Source organism: Dama dama, chromosome 20 (genome assembly GCF_033118175.1).
Source record: "Dama dama isolate Ldn47 chromosome 20, ASM3311817v1, whole genome shotgun sequence".
Taxonomy (NCBI): Eukaryota; Metazoa; Chordata; class Mammalia; order Artiodactyla; family Cervidae; genus Dama; species Dama dama.
The window spans coordinates 106,009,830-106,026,569 of NC_083700.1; the positions used below are offsets into that span (position 1 = coordinate 106,009,830).

At 53.1% G+C, this 16,740-nt stretch overlaps 1 protein-coding gene across 5 annotated transcripts; it reads left to right on the plus strand.

Moving 5' to 3' along the window:
* The first annotated feature begins 280 nt into the window (after positions 1–280).
* CSF3R (colony stimulating factor 3 receptor) lies at positions 281–16,333 on the plus strand. Of its 5 annotated transcripts, none has more exons than XM_061122363.1 (18): positions 281–299; positions 2,548–2,602; positions 3,640–3,717; positions 4,424–4,507; positions 6,777–7,073; positions 8,203–8,326; positions 8,481–8,668; positions 9,454–9,623; positions 9,741–9,894; positions 9,987–10,066; positions 10,467–10,680; positions 12,833–13,021; positions 13,401–13,502; positions 14,077–14,223; positions 14,336–14,476; positions 14,718–14,811; positions 15,055–15,136; positions 15,554–16,333. In XM_061122363.1, exons 4-18 carry the CDS (start codon positions 4,444–4,446, stop codon positions 16,031–16,033), a joined length of 2,526 nt encoding a protein of 841 aa, XP_060978346.1. In that variant the 5' UTR covers positions 281–299; positions 2,548–2,602; positions 3,640–3,717; positions 4,424–4,443; the 3' UTR covers positions 16,034–16,333. The 5 variants fall into 5 exon arrangements, with proteins under 5 accessions (XP_060978346.1, XP_060978348.1, XP_060978345.1 ...); XM_061122362.1 differs by lacking the exon at positions 281–299 and adding an exon at positions 1,109–1,272; XM_061122364.1 differs by lacking the exon at positions 281–299 and adding an exon at positions 1,110–1,272 and having other exon boundaries at positions 15,058–15,136.
* Positions 16,334–16,740: the final 407 nt, after the last annotated feature.

A 16,740-nucleotide genomic window follows, 5' to 3' on the forward strand; every position in this document is an offset into this window, starting at 1 on the left:
TGCTGAAGGAACAATAGATGGGTGGGGGTACGGGTCAGGACAAGGATGAATGGAAGGAGGAGGGGAAGGGGGGGTCATTGCAGTCATCCAGGTAAGAGAAAGGATGGCTTAGAGCTGGCTGCTATTGGTTTAAGTGATATTTATATTTTCCAACTTTTCATCAGGAAAATATCCAAACATATGGCCAAATTGAACTTTACGGTGAATACCTATCTACTCAAGAGTCTGGTTCTAATATTTTGAAAGAAGAGTCGATGGGATTTGCTGAGCATGTGGATCCTATGGGGCGCTTCAGAGAGGTAGCTGCCGACAGTTGGATATTTTGAACTGGAACCAGAACCGGAGCCCAAGTCTGCCCCCTCGCAACAGACTCAGAAGCTCACTTTTCCTAAAACGTGTCATATGCTGTCTTCAGAAAAATGCACAGAAAATTATTCGTAAACAGCTGCAGGGTATTCATGGATACAGACCATGAAAGACATAAAATGTAGTCTGTTGCACTCAATGAAAAAACATTCAGTTTGGCAGAATCACTGTGAGTGAACAGTGATTATTAATGTCTCGTGAGCCTATGAAGACCGGAGCCTCATGAGTGGCCCCTGCCTTGTCCCCAGAGTCTGTATTTTTCCCCAGAGTCTGTATTTCTCTGTCTTCTGTATTTCTCTGTATTTCTGCTGGCCTTCGGGCAGCAGCGGGGAACATGCAGAGGGAGCAGGGAGGAAGGTACTGTGTTCCAGAATTCCCTGTAACCTTGGAGGCCGCCCCCTGAATATTGGGAGGATCAGGGCCCCAAAGTCAGTGCCAAAAAGAGGCTTAGGGTCGAGCGAGCCTTCGAGCCAGGGTCTATCTCCAAGTGATGCTCCCCCAGGGCAGGGGGGGCACGGGAATGGCACCCAGGCGGGTTGGAGCCCAGGCCCTGCCAGCCTCAAAGCTTTGAGTCAGGAAATCCGGAGGCAGAGGTGGGGGACAACATTGCCACATCCCTCAGCCCCTTTAAGACCCCCAAGGCAGGAAGGCTGCCCAGGCCTTGCAGGCTTCCCTCCCAGGCTCCTTCCTGGGAGGAAGGGGGTGCCCAGTGCCCGCGTCCACAATGCAAGGGAGGGAAGGAGCTGGGCAGGTGTTGCAATCGGCAGCCCCTGCGCCTGTCAGAGACGGAGCCATTAACGACAGGGTTGGGGACAGAAGCCCGGCTGCGGCTGTTTTCAGGAACTTGCCTTGAAGGGGAGAGCAGAGACGGGGAGGCCGGGCGCCCGGCCAGCCGCAGGCTCCAGCGTGAGTAGGGGAGCCCCTGGGAGGACTGGGCCTGGGAATGATGGGACCCTGGAATCTCAGGTCCACTCCCTCCGCTCTGCCAAGGGCACGCGCCCCTTGGTGACCTTGGACCAGCACTCCAGCCTTAAGAATTTACCCCTGGGAACCAGGAGCCCTCAACACTGAGTCTCTTTTCCAAAGGTGCCCCTACTTTTTTGGGGGGTGGGTGCTGCATTTGGGAAGTCACAGACAGATAAATATCTCTCTGGGACACTGAGCTGGGCTCAAGAAAGGGCTGGATTCAGGGAAGGTTATACTCATTATTTGCCTCCAAGTCTCTCTCACAACCTGTGCCTTAACTGCTTCCAGTCTCCACGTAAATGCCACTCCATGTAAATTTCTCTCTTTCCTCCTCAGCCCCTCTCTGGCTTGCCTTGGCTCTGAGCTCCTCTCTGTCTGTCTCAGAGTCTCTCTGTGCCTCTTTTTGTCTCTCAAGGGTCCCTTTGTCTCTTGAGTCTTAAACTCTCTTGAGTATCTCTTTCTTCTCAGCCTCCGAGTGCCTCCGTCCTGAGTATCACCATCCCTTGTCTCAGGCTCCTTTCTCTCTCCCGCCTCAGTCTTTCTCTCCGTGATCTCTCTCCAGCATTTTGGCTTGTGTATCCCACTTTCCTACTTTTCCCACCCGTCTTTCTCTGTCTGAACCACATCTAGGAAGTCCTCTCCCTTTGTTTTGTCCCAGCCCCCTCCTCTCCCCAACCCTCTTCCCAAGGAAAGACTCTTCACGTGAAGGGGAGTAAAAAGAACAGGGGAGACAGAGGCGTGAACTGGAGAAGGGGGAAGAGGGAAGGCTGAGTGTGATGGGATGGAAAGGAGAGGAAAACAGAAAGGTGGTGGGGGGCAGGGGTTGGTAATGCAGTGACCCCAGGGGACAACACAGCGTGCTGGGACTCCAGAGTCCAGAGAGTGAGCAGGGATGGCTGGAAGCAAAGGGGGAGACTGGGGGGCTAAGGAACAGGGAACCCAGAAACGGGGCTTTGAAACATGAAATGCGACACAGACAAAAGCAAGGTGGCAGTCCTAGGAGGCAGAGACCACACAGTTGGTGAGCAGGGGAGAGAGGTACTAAGCATGCTGAGTCCATGAGGTGGTGTCCGCTTCATGGTGCATGAAAATAACATGCTTATGGAGAGCTTCCTCTATGCAAGCTCCACGCTAAGTGCCTTTATCACAGACCATCTCATTTCATCCTCACCCCGACCCGGAGATGCAGGAGCTATTGTTATCCTTCCTTCACAGATGGGGTAACCGAGGCTCAGAAAGGTGGAATAATCTGCCCAAGGTCGCCAAGCTGGTAAGTGGTGGACCTGGGGTTCAGACTAGGTGGTCTGACTCAAAGCTGGGCCCCCAGAAAGTGACGCCATGCTCCACCTGGTCCCAGATCCCTCTCGGCTGGGGTGGGGAACATCCAAGGCTGCCATGGGTGACCAGGGACTGATGCCAAATGTGCCAACCCCTGGCGACCCAAGGAGAAGATGCCTGGGCCCTTGGGATTTGGGGTTGGGTTGCCCACTGGGAGCCAGTGGAGAGGGATGAAGTGGTACCTCGCTGGGCAGTAGGGCTGGGATATGATCAAAAATACATTGGGACGGGCACCAGTGTCCCAAAATCTGAGCCAAGGAGGCTAAATCTTCCCCAACAAGTGTGTGTTAGTGGATAGTCAAACTGGATGCCGTAGGAACAAGGTTGCCAACCACTAATTGGTAGACTGGGGTCCTCTGAACAATTGTGCGGGTTTCTCACTGCGCAAAGCTGCCCAGAAAGTAGAGGCTGAAATCCAGCCTGCTCTCTAGTTGCCAGGTCCTTGTGTGGAGCTGCATTTGTCCAGAGGAAGGGGTGCTTTTTTCCTGATTTGCAAAAAGATGACATAGGGGCTAGCATTCACCTGGTATCCTGATACTGCAACATATAAGGACCCCTGCAGGCAGAAACAGTTTTGGGTATCTGCAGTTCTTATTCACGCCTCTGTCTTGGAGGGAAAGAAGTTTAATCTTTTCTGAGCACAGGGGATCGGTTGGGACACAACCTACATGTATGTGTTCACGTATGTACATGCACAAGCTTGTCAGCGATTCCCACTGATCTGCCATCCAGAGCATCAGTTAGTGCTGGAGGACCAGGTGTCTGGCCCCAAGACCCCAGTGGGAGCAGAGTGGAAAGGCTGGAAGCCACCCCAGCAATAGAAACCTTTGCTTACTTCCTGAGACTAATGAACTAATGCTCCCTCCATCTGGGCACTGTCGCTATGACCACAGGATATCTGGTCCCAGAAGGCCTCTAGAGGTCTGTGCCCAGAATTGGGGTACCCTCTCAACCCACCCTTTCCTTTAGGCATTGCTGTGGAAGCCAGCTTTTCAAGGTGTAACCTGTCCTCAGCTGTTCCGTGGAGCAGTCCCTTTCTGCCAGGCAGTGAGTATCTCTGACTCTTTGAGCATGGCTCACCTTGGAGGACCTACCCGGTACTCAGACATGTGCAATGTGATATGTGCCAGGGAGTTAATACCCCAAGGGACAGCCCTTGACCAACAGGGGGCAGGAACTGGCGGACAATGTTCCCATCCTCTCTGCCAGCCAAGTTCTGAGGCAAGTTCAACGTGGCTCCTTGCAAGATTCCAGCAGGATCGAGCCCCAGCTGTCCCCAGTTTGACGACTCACCCTTGTGTTGGCTTTCCTTCTTACCCATTTCATTCTCCCCACTCCCTTACTCTGTTCCTGGAGTCTTCCCCAATAAACTACCTGCAGGCAAGCTTTCATCTCAGGCTCTGCTTTCAGCAGGTTGGGGTCAGGGAGACCAGCTAAAACAGAAGGGAATGGGAAGAATGTTGTTCCCTGTGGCTCCCTTCTCTCCTCTCTCCTTAAAGGCACGTATAATAATAACAGTCATTTGAGAGTCATTTCCTATGTGCCAGGCACTGTGCGATGCCCTTGACTTGCATCATTTTTGGTCTTCCTCCCCAAACCCTATGCAGTATACGTTTTTGTTACCTTCATTTGGCAGAGCAACCAGGCTCAGAGAGGTCAAGTAACCTGGCTGAAGCTGCACTGTAGTAGAGCAAGGACTAAGCTCAGCTCTGACTCCAAAGCCCATGACCTTCACCACCCACTCTGCCTCCAGGTGAGGACCAAGCTGGCACGATGGTGGGGCTGGGAGCCTGGAGCCTGGTGGGAGCTGCTCTGATCATCCTGCTGCTCCCCAGAAGTGAGTGTGGTCATGGGTGAGGGTGCCATGGGGTGGAGGGATCACTGGGAGAGATGCTGGGGGTGGAGGAGGGAGTCATTTCCCTGAACTGTCACAGTGCTCCTGGGGTTCCCAGAGAATCCCCAAAGAATCGACTGGGCCACAGATGCGGGGCAACTGGGCTCCCACGCACAGACCTCTGTAGGCAAACCACCACCTCTGGGGAAAGGTGAGGGGACCTGGGCTAGCCAGCCCGGGGAAGGTGCAAGAGACCCAGGTCTTATCTGCAAATCTCTACCAGGTTGTCAGAAGAAACCTCTGGGTCCTGTGCAGGCTTCATGGGCAGTAGAGGGATCAGGGCGGAAGCCGGGAGAAGGCAGCTTTAATCCCGAAGCAAAGAATCTCCAGGACTTCCCTGGGTTCCCTGGCGGAGTCCCCAGAGGTTAGGACTCCGTACTTGCACTGCAGGGGGCACAGGTTCAATTCCTGGTCATGGAACTAAGATCCTACGTGCCACATGGTGCAGACAAAAAAATAATAATAATTTTTTTTTAAATGAATCCCAGGCAGAGCTCTCCGTACTACAGAGACTATCTTAAGAGGTGCGGAGCCTCCCATCTCTGGGAGTATGCAAGCCGAGGCACAGCAGGGGTCAGCAAACTTTGATGTAATTTTCAGCTTTGCAGGCCACATAGTCTCTGTGGCATGTTTTGCTTATTTGTTGTTTGGTTTGGTTTTTCACCCTCTAGAAATATAAAAAGTGTTCTCAGCTGGTAGGCCATACAAAAACAGATCATCCTAGCCCTGTGGGAGAGGACTTGGTGGAGTTTTGAAGTAAACAGTTGGCAAGAGTCCTTCTGGTCTGAAATTCTGAGTCTGTGATGCGATAGGAGCCCTATAAACTTGCTCTGTGACCAAGAACAAATTGCTCCTCCTCTTGGGGCCTCAGCATTCCCATCAGCAAAATGGGCTGCAGAACAGCTGGGAGAGGAGAGAAGGCATTGTGGGCAAGGTCCAGTGCTTGTTCCTTTATTCCAGACACATTCACCAAGGGCCTGCTCGGCACTAGGCTCTGGGAATGCAGCAGTGAGCGAAACAGCCAGGGGTTCTGGCCTCGCAGAACCTATGGTTTAGCTGGGGGCACAGAGTAGCAAATCATCACGTAACTCTATAATTACGAAGGATAATATGAGCTTTGGGAAAGTTCAGGGGGCCTGGCATGGTCTGATTGATCAGATCGGTCTCATTGGTCTGGTTCCTCGCAAGATGCCTGAATGTCAACCAGGTGAAAGAGGGGTGGCAGAAAGGAAAAGGCGCACCTCCAAAAGGACCAACAGGTACGAAGATCGGGAGACTGGAGGGAGCGTGGCCTTTTCAGAAAATAGCATGTAGGCTGAAGGGACTGGAGCTGAGAGGCAATGGTCTGGGCTGGAACCGGGAGGGTTAGGCAGGGGCCAGGCCACGAGGGTTGTGAGAAGGATCTGGGTCTAGGGCTGTGAGAAGGATCTGAGTCTTTAACCTAATCATAGCAGCAAATACTTACATGCCAGGCACTGTTCTGAGTGCCTTACGCATATTCTCACATCTAATCCTCCCAACATCACTAAGTTAAGGGCTTTTTTATCTTCATGTCATGGATGAGAAAACCAGGGCACAGAAAGTCTGGGTAACATCAAGGTCACAAAATTACTAAGCAATAGAACCAGGTTCTAAACCTAGGCAGTCTAGTTCCAACATCCACACTCTTATCCATCACAGCATACTGCTTTTCAGAGGAATAACATGCCATTGAAGTGCTGTGGTCAAGATGGAGTAACAATCAGATATGAATTCTGGAAAGATTGCTGTGGCTGTGGGCTTCTTATCATTCTAACCATTGTTTCACCATTGTTGGGGAGGGGCCTGGTCTCCATCTGGTGGCGTGCTGGTGTTGGCTTGCAAGCACTGATCGTGTACCTCTCTTCCCAAGTTCACATTCAGTGATGTCAGCCTGGTAGCTTGAAATCAGCCACGGTGGGAATATTTACACCAGGGAAAGCAGCCCAGGCTACAAGCCAGGACCCATTTTTCTCTGTATAGCAGGTTGATAAACATTTACCCCCACACCACTATCTCCATCTCAACCCAAGAGCCTCTCCCAATCTCTGCACACATCCTTGCCATTCCAGCACCTGCCCCCCTCTGAATCTTGGAGGGTAAAGCAAGAAGGTAAAGGCACTGAGTCTAGGAGTACTGAGTCTAGGAGCCCCGCTCTGCCAGAGGAGTCACGGCCCATTCTCTTCCACCCCAGGCCTGGAGCAGTGTGGGCATATCCTCCTCTCAGCCCCCATCGTCCGCCTGGGAGATCAAGTCATGGCCTCCTGCATCATCAACCAGAACTGCAGCCACCTGGTCACCGAATGGCGGATTGTATGGAAACTGGAACCAGAGCTTCACCCCAGGCAGAGGCAGCAGCACCTGCCGAACGGGACCCTGCAGTCCACCATCACCTTGCCCCACCTCAACCTCTCTCGGGTCCTTCTCTCCTGCTGCCTACACTGGGGCAACAGCCTGCAGATCCTGGACCAGGCTGAGCTGCAGGCGGGCTGTGAGTCCCTGCGACCATCCCCTCACTCCGCCTCCAATGCCCTCCTGCCAATACTAATAAGAGCTATTCTTTCTTGAGCTCTTGCTCAATAAGTACTTTATAAGCATGATATCACATCTTCCCTATGAGTGGGTAGTACTATGCAGCCCCATTTCACAGATGAAGAAACTGAGGCTCAGGGAGGGTAAGTGGCATGCTGTGTGTGTGTTAGTTGCTCAGTTGTGTCCAACTCTTTGCGCCCCTATGAACTGTAGTCTGCTCTGTCCATGGAATTTTCCAGGCAAGAATACTGGAGTGGGTAGCCATTTCCTTCTCCAGGGGATCTTCCTGACCCAGAGATCAAACCCATGTCTCTTATGTCTCCTGCATTGGCAGGTGGGTTCCTTACCATTAGCAAAGTGGCATGCTAGAGGTCACAAATTAATAAGGATGGAATCAAGATTTTTATCAAGCAGTGTGGCTCGAAAACCAGTCTAGTAACCACTACTCCATATGGCTGCCGGGTGAGCCCAACTCCCCAGCCGCAGGAAGGTGTCTCCAGGGAGGACATTCTCAATGAGGTGGGCATGCTACCACATTCTACCCCAACCCCAGTCTCAGCCTTCTGCTCAAACTGAGAAGGATGGATTTGTGCCAAGCCAATTCATAATGAAAAACAGAGACCAAGTTTCTTGTTTAAGAATCAATAATAGTGAAAGTTAAGATTTACAGAGCACTCATATATGCCAGGCACTGCTCTGAGCACTGTATACCTAGTAAGCCACTCAGCTCTCATAATAACCCTAGGTGGTAGGTATATTACCATTACCCCCATTTTACAGATGAGGAAACTGAGGCACGGAGCCATTAGGTGACTTAAGATCACACTGCTAATGAGTGGCAGAACCAGGATGGAAACCCAGACACTACACTGTTACTGTCAAAAAGGCTGAAGTTGAGAGGGTTGGAGGCTCTGTTTACTTGACCCTGTACTTGTGGATAACTTAGCTTACCCCAGGGCTGCCCTTCTGGGGTCACCCTGCATGGAGACAAAGGCATGACCCAGGGCAAGGAAATGCCCAACTGGTCCCAGTGGGAGCTTTCTGAGTGGTCTCACCTGAAGCCCTCACTCTCTCCGCCCTACCCACAGACCCTCCCATTGCACCCCACAACCTATCCTGCATCATGAACCTCACAATCAACAGCCTCATCTGCCAGTGGGAGCCAGGCCCTGACACCCACCTGTCCACCAGCTTCACCCTGAAGAGCTTCAAGTGAGTAAGGGTCCCTATGCCAGTCCCATTACTTTGGGTCCTAGGACAGAGCTTGGTTAGGACTGCTGGGGTGGACAGCCAAGGCAGAGATGGGGAGGAGAAGGGAGCCTGGCTTTCTGCCCCCACTTTACATCCAAGCCTGACCCATTGGCAGGAGCCAGGACCAATGCCAGACGCAGAAGGATTCCATCCCTGACTGCGTGCCTGAGGACGGGCAGAGCCACTGCTCCATCCCCCGCAGACACCTGCAGCTGTACCAGGACATGAGCATCTGGGTGCAGGCCAGGAACGCGCTGGGGACCAGCATTTCCCCGAAGCTCTGCCTTGCTCCCATGGACGTTGGTGGGTGACGCTGGGTGTGGGGGAGGAAAGAGGTCCCCACAATGAGCAGACTCAGAGAGGCACAGGCAGGGAGACACAGACCCAGAGATGGACAAAAAGATGCTGAAAGACCTGCAGGAAGAGAAGGGAGAAAAACAAAGTGGGATTCAACTGAAGACAGCTATGGAGACAGAGTACAGGGATGTGGAAGAAACACAGGCAAGGAGACACACTCATTCATTCTTTCAGCAAATTTCTTGAAGCACCCACTCTACACTAGGCACTGTTCTAGGGGCTGGGAATACAGCAGTAAACAAAACAGCAAGAATCTTGCCCCCGAAATTTTGCTCACTTACATTCTGGTGGGCAAAGAATAATAAAATGTCAGGTAACGGTATGTGTGATGAAGAAATTAAGCAGGGGATGGGGTAGGGACAGCTGGGGAGAAGGCAGGCAGGGAAAGCCTCACTGAGAAAATGACATTTAAGAAGATCCTTGGAGGAAATGAGGGAGCAAGACACTGTATATTCGGAAGGTAAGTGCTCCAGACTGAGGGAACAACCAGTGCAAAGGCCCTGGGGCAAGAGTATGAAACAGAGAGAGAAACAGACTCCTAGACAGAGACAGACCTGCAGAAACAGGATGACACAGATGAAGAGACACAGAGAGAGATGGGAAGATATAGAGATCCCACGAATGGAGACCCAGAGAAGAAAGGGACCCACAGACAGGGAGACAAGCAGAAGCCAAGGCAGAGCCCTGTAGGACGAAGCAGAGAAAGTGTGCGATAACCCCTCTCCTTGCAGTGAAACTGGAGCCCCCCACACTGTGGGCCCTGGAGCCCAGCCCTGGGGTGGCCCCGCCCCAGCCAGGCTGCCTGAGGCTGCGCTGGGAGACCTGGAAGCCAAGCCTGTACATAGAACAGAAGTGTGAGCTGCGCCACCAGCCTCGGCTTGGAGAAGCCGGATGGGACCTGGTGAGGCAGAGGGCAACCTGAGGAGCCTGGGGTGGGGGTGGCTGAGGGGAGGGTAAGCTGAGCTGGCCCCGAAGGGCACAGAGGTCCAGGCTCAGAGCCATGCCTGTCTTCCACCAGGTGAGCGCCCTGCCTGCCAGGACCCCTGAGTATGAGCTCTGTGGGCTCCTCCCATCCACAGCCTACACCCTGCAAATGCGCTGCACCCGCTGGCCCCTGCCCGGCCACTGGAGCGAATGGAGCCCCAGCCTGGAGCTGATCACCGCACAACGGGGTGAGCAGGAGGTGAGGGGCTGGGAGCAGCCATCAGGACCCAGGCTGGCCTCCGGGGCCCTCCCTGACCCTCCCCTCCTGCTCCCTCCTCAGCCCCCATCGTCAGACTGGACACGTGGTGGCGTCAAAGGCAGCTGGACCCCCAGACAGTGGCCGTGCAGCTGTTCTGGAAGGTAACCCCCTCTGAAGGCCATCCCTCCCCCTCTTCAGACTCAAACAGACCCCTGCAAGCTGGGGCTCTGGACTCCAGCAGGTCTGGCAGGCTTGGATGCATCTGTATGTGATCCGCACACACTGTGCTGGGTAGCGCACTAGGAAGCTGGGCAGTGCGCTTCTGCAGAGACTGCGATGCAGGACTCACCTTGCTAGGTGCCTGCTGCTCACACCGAGTTACTTTATCCTCTCCTCCCTTCTAGGACCTGGCACAGGGGGAAGAAGGGAGGGAGAGAGGAGGACTGACTCCCAGTCTGGGCAGCTCAGTTCCGGGGACACGGGCACTCCATCTAGAAGCTTTCCCCCACTCAAGATGAGCTGGGCATCCCCTTATCTTTTTCGTCCTATGCCCACTAACAGCCAATAGCCCTGGAAGAAGACAGCGGGCAGATCCAAGGCTACCTGGTTTCCCGGAGACCCTCAGACCAGGCTGGGGCAGAGCCAACCCTCTGTGACACCACGGAGCTGAACTGTACCTTCCAGCTGCCTCCAGAAGCCCGGGAGGTGCTCCTTCAGGCCTATAACACGGCTGGCTCCTCTCATCCCACCCCTGTGGTCTTCTTGGAAAGCAGAGGTAAAGAGGGCCCATAGCTACTACAGTATGGTGGTTAAGCATGTAAATTCAGAGGCTAGGCTGCCTGGGTTCAAATCTAATCCTGTTACTTCTTAGCAATGAGATCTGGGCAAGTTACTTACCCTCCCTGGCCTCGTTTACTCATCTAGCAAATGGGAATGGTACAGTATCTAACTCAAAGCATTGCTGTGAAGATTACATGAGTTTAGACACGTGCCTACACAAAGTAACTGTTCCATACGTGTCCCTTACCTCCATACGTGTTAGCAACTATTATTATCATTAGCCAGAACCAAGTTAAGCTGGTGGCAGTGCCTAAACACGCACACACACAAACAGAGTCTATTCTGCCAAGGAAATGGGAGACAAAGTTCTAAAGTTTTCCAGCTGAAACACAGTCCCTGGGACCTCCCTGGCAGTCCAGTGGCTAAGACTCCACACTCCCAATGCAGGGGGCCCAGCTTTGATCCCTGGTCAGGGAACTAGATCCCATATGCCAGAACTAAAGATCCTGCAAGCTGCAACAAAGATCAAAGAGCCCCTATGCTTTACCTATGACCTGCTGCTGATGCTGCTGCTAAGTCGCTTCAGTCATGTCCGACTCTGTGCGACCCCATAGACAGCAGCCCACGAGGCTCCCCCGTCCCTGGGATCCTCCAGGCAAGAACACTGGAGTGGGCTGCCATTTCCTTCTCCAATGCATGAAAGTGAAAAGTGAAAGTGAAGTCGCTCAGTCGTACCCGACTCTTCGAGACCTCATGGACTGCAGCCCACCAGGCTCCTCCGTCCATGGGATTTTCCAGGCAAGAGTACTGGAGTGGGGTGCCAATTTCCTTCTCCTAACTATGACCTAGCACAGCCAAATAAATAAATATTTAAAAAAAACAGTCCCTGAGTTAACTGTTCATTCTCAGGGGATTGGTCACTATAACCCCCAGGTGCCCCTGAACATGGGTCTTCATGAAGTGAGATTCACAATAACAATAGCTAGTACTCCCATTTCCCAGCTATGTGACCCTAGACCAGTCACTTAACCTCTCTGTCTCCATTTTCTTTTTTTTTTTAATTTTTATTATTTTTTGGCTATGGTGGGTCTTTGTTGCCATATGCAGGCTTTCCCTAGTTGCGGCGAGCTGGGGCTACTCTTTGTTGAAGTGCACAGGCTTCTCATTGCGGTGGTTTCTCATGTTGCAGAGCATGGGCTCTAGAGCACAGGCTTAGTAGTTATGGCACATGGACTTAGCTGATCTGAAGTATGAGGGATCTTCCTGGACCAGGGATCGAACTAGCGTCCCTTGCATAGCAAGGCAGATTCTTAACCACTGGACCTACAGGGAAGCCCTGTCTCCATTTTCTTATTGCTAAGACGGGGACAGTAGCAGTGCCCCCAATGGCACTGTTCAGTTCAGTTCAGTTCACTCACTCAGTCTGACTCTTTGTGACCCCATGAACCGCAGCACGCCAGGCCTCCCTGTCCATCACCAACTCCCGGAGTCCACCCAAACCCATGCCCATCGAGTCGGTGATGCCATCCAACCATCTTATCCTCTCTCGTCCCCTTCTCCTCCTGCCCTCAATCTTTCCCAGCATCAGGGTCTTTTCCAATGAGTCAGCTCTTCGCATCAGGTGGCCAAAGTATTGGAGTTTCAGCTTCAACATCAGTCCTTCCAATGAACACCCAGGACTGATCTCCTTTAGGATGGACTGGTTGGATCTCCTTACAGTCCAAGGGACTCTCAAGAGTCTTCTCCAACACCACAGTTCAAAAGCATCAATTCTTCAGTGCTCAGCTTTCTTTATAGTCCAACTCTCACATCCATACATGACCACTGGAAAAACCATAGCCTTGACTAGACGGACTTTTGTTGAACTGTTAGCAGACTCAATGGATTAATACACACAGAGACCCACACAGGGTGAGCTTTCATTATCACCAAGCACTAACACCACAGCGGGCCTATTTCATGTACTGTCTCACTTAATCTCACCACAACCCTCTACGGCAGCAACTTCATTATCATCATTTCCACCTTGGGTGACTTACCCAAGGTCACCCAGCTTGTAAGTTACAAAGGCCAGATTTGAACCCAGGTTTCTAGCTCTAGGGCCTTTCTTTTCATCTTCATATCATCGTCTTGTACTCTATCTCCAGGCCCACCCCTGGGCAGACTGCATGCCACCGCTCGAGACCCTCACAGCCTCTGGGTGGGCTGGGAGCCCCCCATTCCTCCACCTCAGGGCTATGTGATTGAGTGGGGCCTCAGTCCCCCCAGCCCCAACGGCAGTCCTATGACCTGGAGGATGGAGCATAACGGAAGCATTGCAGGGACCTTGCTGCAGGGTGAGACAGGCCTGGGGGCTGGGCAGATGGGCAGGGCCGGGGAGCAGGGGGACCATTTTATCTGCCTGAACCACTGTAAAGATGTATATTACCGGGTCTTTCCTGTTCCTGCACCGTTCTCATCTCACGTCCTCCGAATCTGGAAGTTCTTCCTATAGTCTAACTGGAGCCTCTCTTTCTAGCCCTGACTCTGCCACCGTTCCAGCTCTCTCTCCCCCACGTGTTGCCCCTTACCCCCACCAAATGATCTGAAGAAGAGACTGCAGAGGCCAGCCCTGAAGAACGAGGCTCAGGTTACCCCTGAAATCTAAGGTTAGCTCCCAGCCATCATCAGAGGCTGGCCCCTAACCAGAGCGCCCACCCCATTTTCTCTCTACAGAGAACATCAGGCCCTTTCAGCTCTACGAGATCACTGTGACCCCCCTGTACCAGGACACCAAGGGACCCTCCCAGCACGTCTATGCCTACTCCCAAGAGATGGGTTCGTTAGCCACCAAGTCTTTTTTTCAGAATCCCCTCCTCTCTCTCAAGGCCTGTCTAGGCCCCCCAAAATCTGGAATTAGGAGAAAACTTTTTCTTTCCCTCCTACCTCTGGCCCAGAAAATGGTCCCCCTCAATCCTAAGATTACCCCTGGCTTACACTAGACCCCTGCAGCTGGAAAGAACTCAGGTGATGGGGTAATGGAAACTGGGAAGTAAGCTCAGCAGAATTCAGGGAGCAAGTTTGGCAAAAACTGGTCAGGTATCACATGAGCGGCAGAAATCAAATAGTGAACCAGACAAAACCAGGCCTGGCAGAAATCAAGAAGCAAGGCTTTGGAGTCAAAGAAAAGCAGGTTCAAATCCCAGCTCAGCCACTTATTAGCAGTCACTGGGATTCAGTGAAAGTTCCTAAGAAAACGAGGCTTGGATATGAGTCCCCCTGCACTTTCTTATACCACCCACCCCCACAAAGTGTCCCAGTTCTTGGGTCTAGGGAACCACAAGAAGTCCAACTGGGCTCCCTCATCCCCACACCACTCCCCATCAGCCCCTGTATCTCTCCCTTCTGGCAGCCCCCTCCCATGGCCCAGAGTTGCATCTCAGGCACATTGGCAAGACATGGGCCCAGCTGGAGTGGGTGCCCGAGGCCCCTGAGCTGGGGAAGAGCCCCTTTACCCACTACACCATCTTCTGGACCAACACTCAGGACCAGTCCTTCTGTGAGTCTATCCTCAGCGACCCGCAGCCCCAGAAGGCCTGGGAGGGGTTGCTCAGAGGCCTTGGGGAGGTTCGGCAGGCAGGCCCAGGCTCACGATTCTCCTCTACTCCCAGCCACTGTCCTGAATGCCTCCACCCATAGCTTTGTCCTCCGTGGCCTGGAGCCTTCCAGCTTGTACCAAGTCCACCTCATGGCCGCCAGCCAGGCAGGAGCCACCAACAGTACAATCCTCACCCTGATGACCTTGGCTCTAGGTAAGGGGAGAATGGGGTCTGGCCAGACAAGGCTGTTGGGAGGGGGCCTAACCCAGACGACTGCCATTGTGAAACTGGATAAGCCTTGGATCCTCTGATCTGAGGGGGGAGACCCAGCACTATCCTTGGAGCCCAGTCTGAAGGAGGAGACCCAGCCCTGCCCTTGGAGCCCAGTCTGAGGGAGGAGGCTCAGTCTCACATGCATGCCTTCTTACCTCTCCTGGCTTTCCCCTCACCACAGAGGAGTCTGAGCTGCACATCATCCTGGGCCTGTTTGGCCTCCTGGTCTTGCTCATCTGCCTCTGTGGGGCTGCCCAGTTCTGCTGCAGACCCAGGTGAGTCCGTCTGAGAGGCCTGACACCTAGTTAACCCTGCCTAAGGGAACTGAAGGCCCAAGTGAGCAAGGCTGGCTCCTCTCAGACTTGCCAGGCCACAGGGTTCAGGTCTGGGAGTCAGGCCCCCCTCCTTCTCCTCTCTGCACAAAGGGGTCATCCCTTCTGCTGCTGGGAGTAGGTAGGAGAAATGCTGGAAGGACGGGAGGGCATGCTGACCCAGCCTTCACCTGCCCTCTTCTCCAGCAGGAAGTATTCCCTCTGGCCAAGTGTCCCGGACCCAGCCCACAGCAGCCTGGGTTCCTGGGTGCCAACCATCACGGCAGAGGTGAGAACACTGGAGGGAGAGGGAAATGGGTCTGAGGGTTAGGCTCCTAGCCCAGGCTCAAAGTGAAGGGATACTCCCCCAAGAATGAGTCCTCAGGCCTTCCCATCACTTCACCTCTTTATAGAGCAAAGCAGACCTGAGTGTGAATCCCAGCTCCACCCATTTCGAAGCCTCAGTCACCTCATTGTGAAATGGGACAAATCACACACAGAAGCATTGGGGAGAGTCACCAGGCTGTCTGAACAGCACATAGCATGTGTCCCGCACATATGAGATGCTTTGCATCCTCTGAGTAATCCTTTGAGTTCCAGCAAGGAACAGCAGGAATGCCCCACCACCACCCCAATTCAGGAAGGGACAGGGGCTGGGACAGACATCTGAAATGAACCAGGCCCTCACCACACATCTTTATGTCAGGATATCTTCCAGCTGCCCAGCCTTCGGGACCCCGGCATGCCACCCATCACCAAGATCACAGTGCTGGAGGAGGAAGAGAAAAAGCCAGGGCCCTGGGAGTCCAATGACGGCTCAGGGACCGGTAGCCTCTCCACCCTTGTCCAGGCCTATGTGCTCCAGGGGGACCCAAGAGTACCTTCCACTCAGCCTCAGCCCCAGTCTGGCAACAGCGACCAGGTGTTTTATGTGCAGGTGCTAGGCAGCCCCACAGGCCCAGGGCCTGGGCACTACCTCCGCTGTGACTCAACTCAGCCCCTCTTGGAGGGGCTCACCCCCAGTCCCAAGTCCTACGAGAACCTCTGGTTCCAGACCAGCCCCCTGGGGACCCCAGAGCCCCTAGTCCCACATCCAGAGGACGACAGTATCTTTGAACCTCTGCTTGACTTCCCTCTACTACAAGGACTCCGGGTCAGTGGGGCGGAGGGTCTTGGGGGCTTCTAGGGCTTCCTGGGACTCCCCACCTGGGCCTGCTCTTTGATAAGCCTGGGCTATCCAGAGAAGAGAATGCCAGTAAGCCCGTCACTAAAAAACCACTCAGCTCCAGAAAAGGCAGAAAGGCTCCCAGCCTCCCCCTGTCTTTGACCCTTAGCATCCCTCCCCCATCTTCGCAATCTCCATGGGCCGGGTCTCCCACTTCAAAGGCCAGACAAGGCTTGGTCCAGCCTGCTCACTAGCCTTTGTTTCCTATAATTGGTACTTGAATCCTATAATTCCAGTCTCTTAAAGTGGTTTATGGTCTGATTTGGTTTGGCTTGATTTTGAGCAACTCTTGAGTGTGCCTGAATCTCTGTTCTTTTTCTTTTCAGAGCTATTGTGAGGGTGGGGTGCTCCTCAGAACCATTCATTTATTTATTCTTTCTTTAATTCCTTCATTCAACTAGCCCTCACCTAGCACCTAGGCACTGTGCTGGCAGTAGGGTTCCGAAATGACTAGGCTTAGTCCATCCTCAATGAGTTCCCATTCTAGTGATGGAAACCTGAATAATGACCACCAGGGTACAGTGGCCATGGTTACCAAAGAAGTCACAGATAACTGGGGACTTGGCGAACAGACCTCGGAAACAAGTAACCCCTGTAAAGAAAATATAATTAAAAACAAAATCTCCCACCAGCCTAGAAAACCTATCCACAAGGGTAGACAAGGAAGA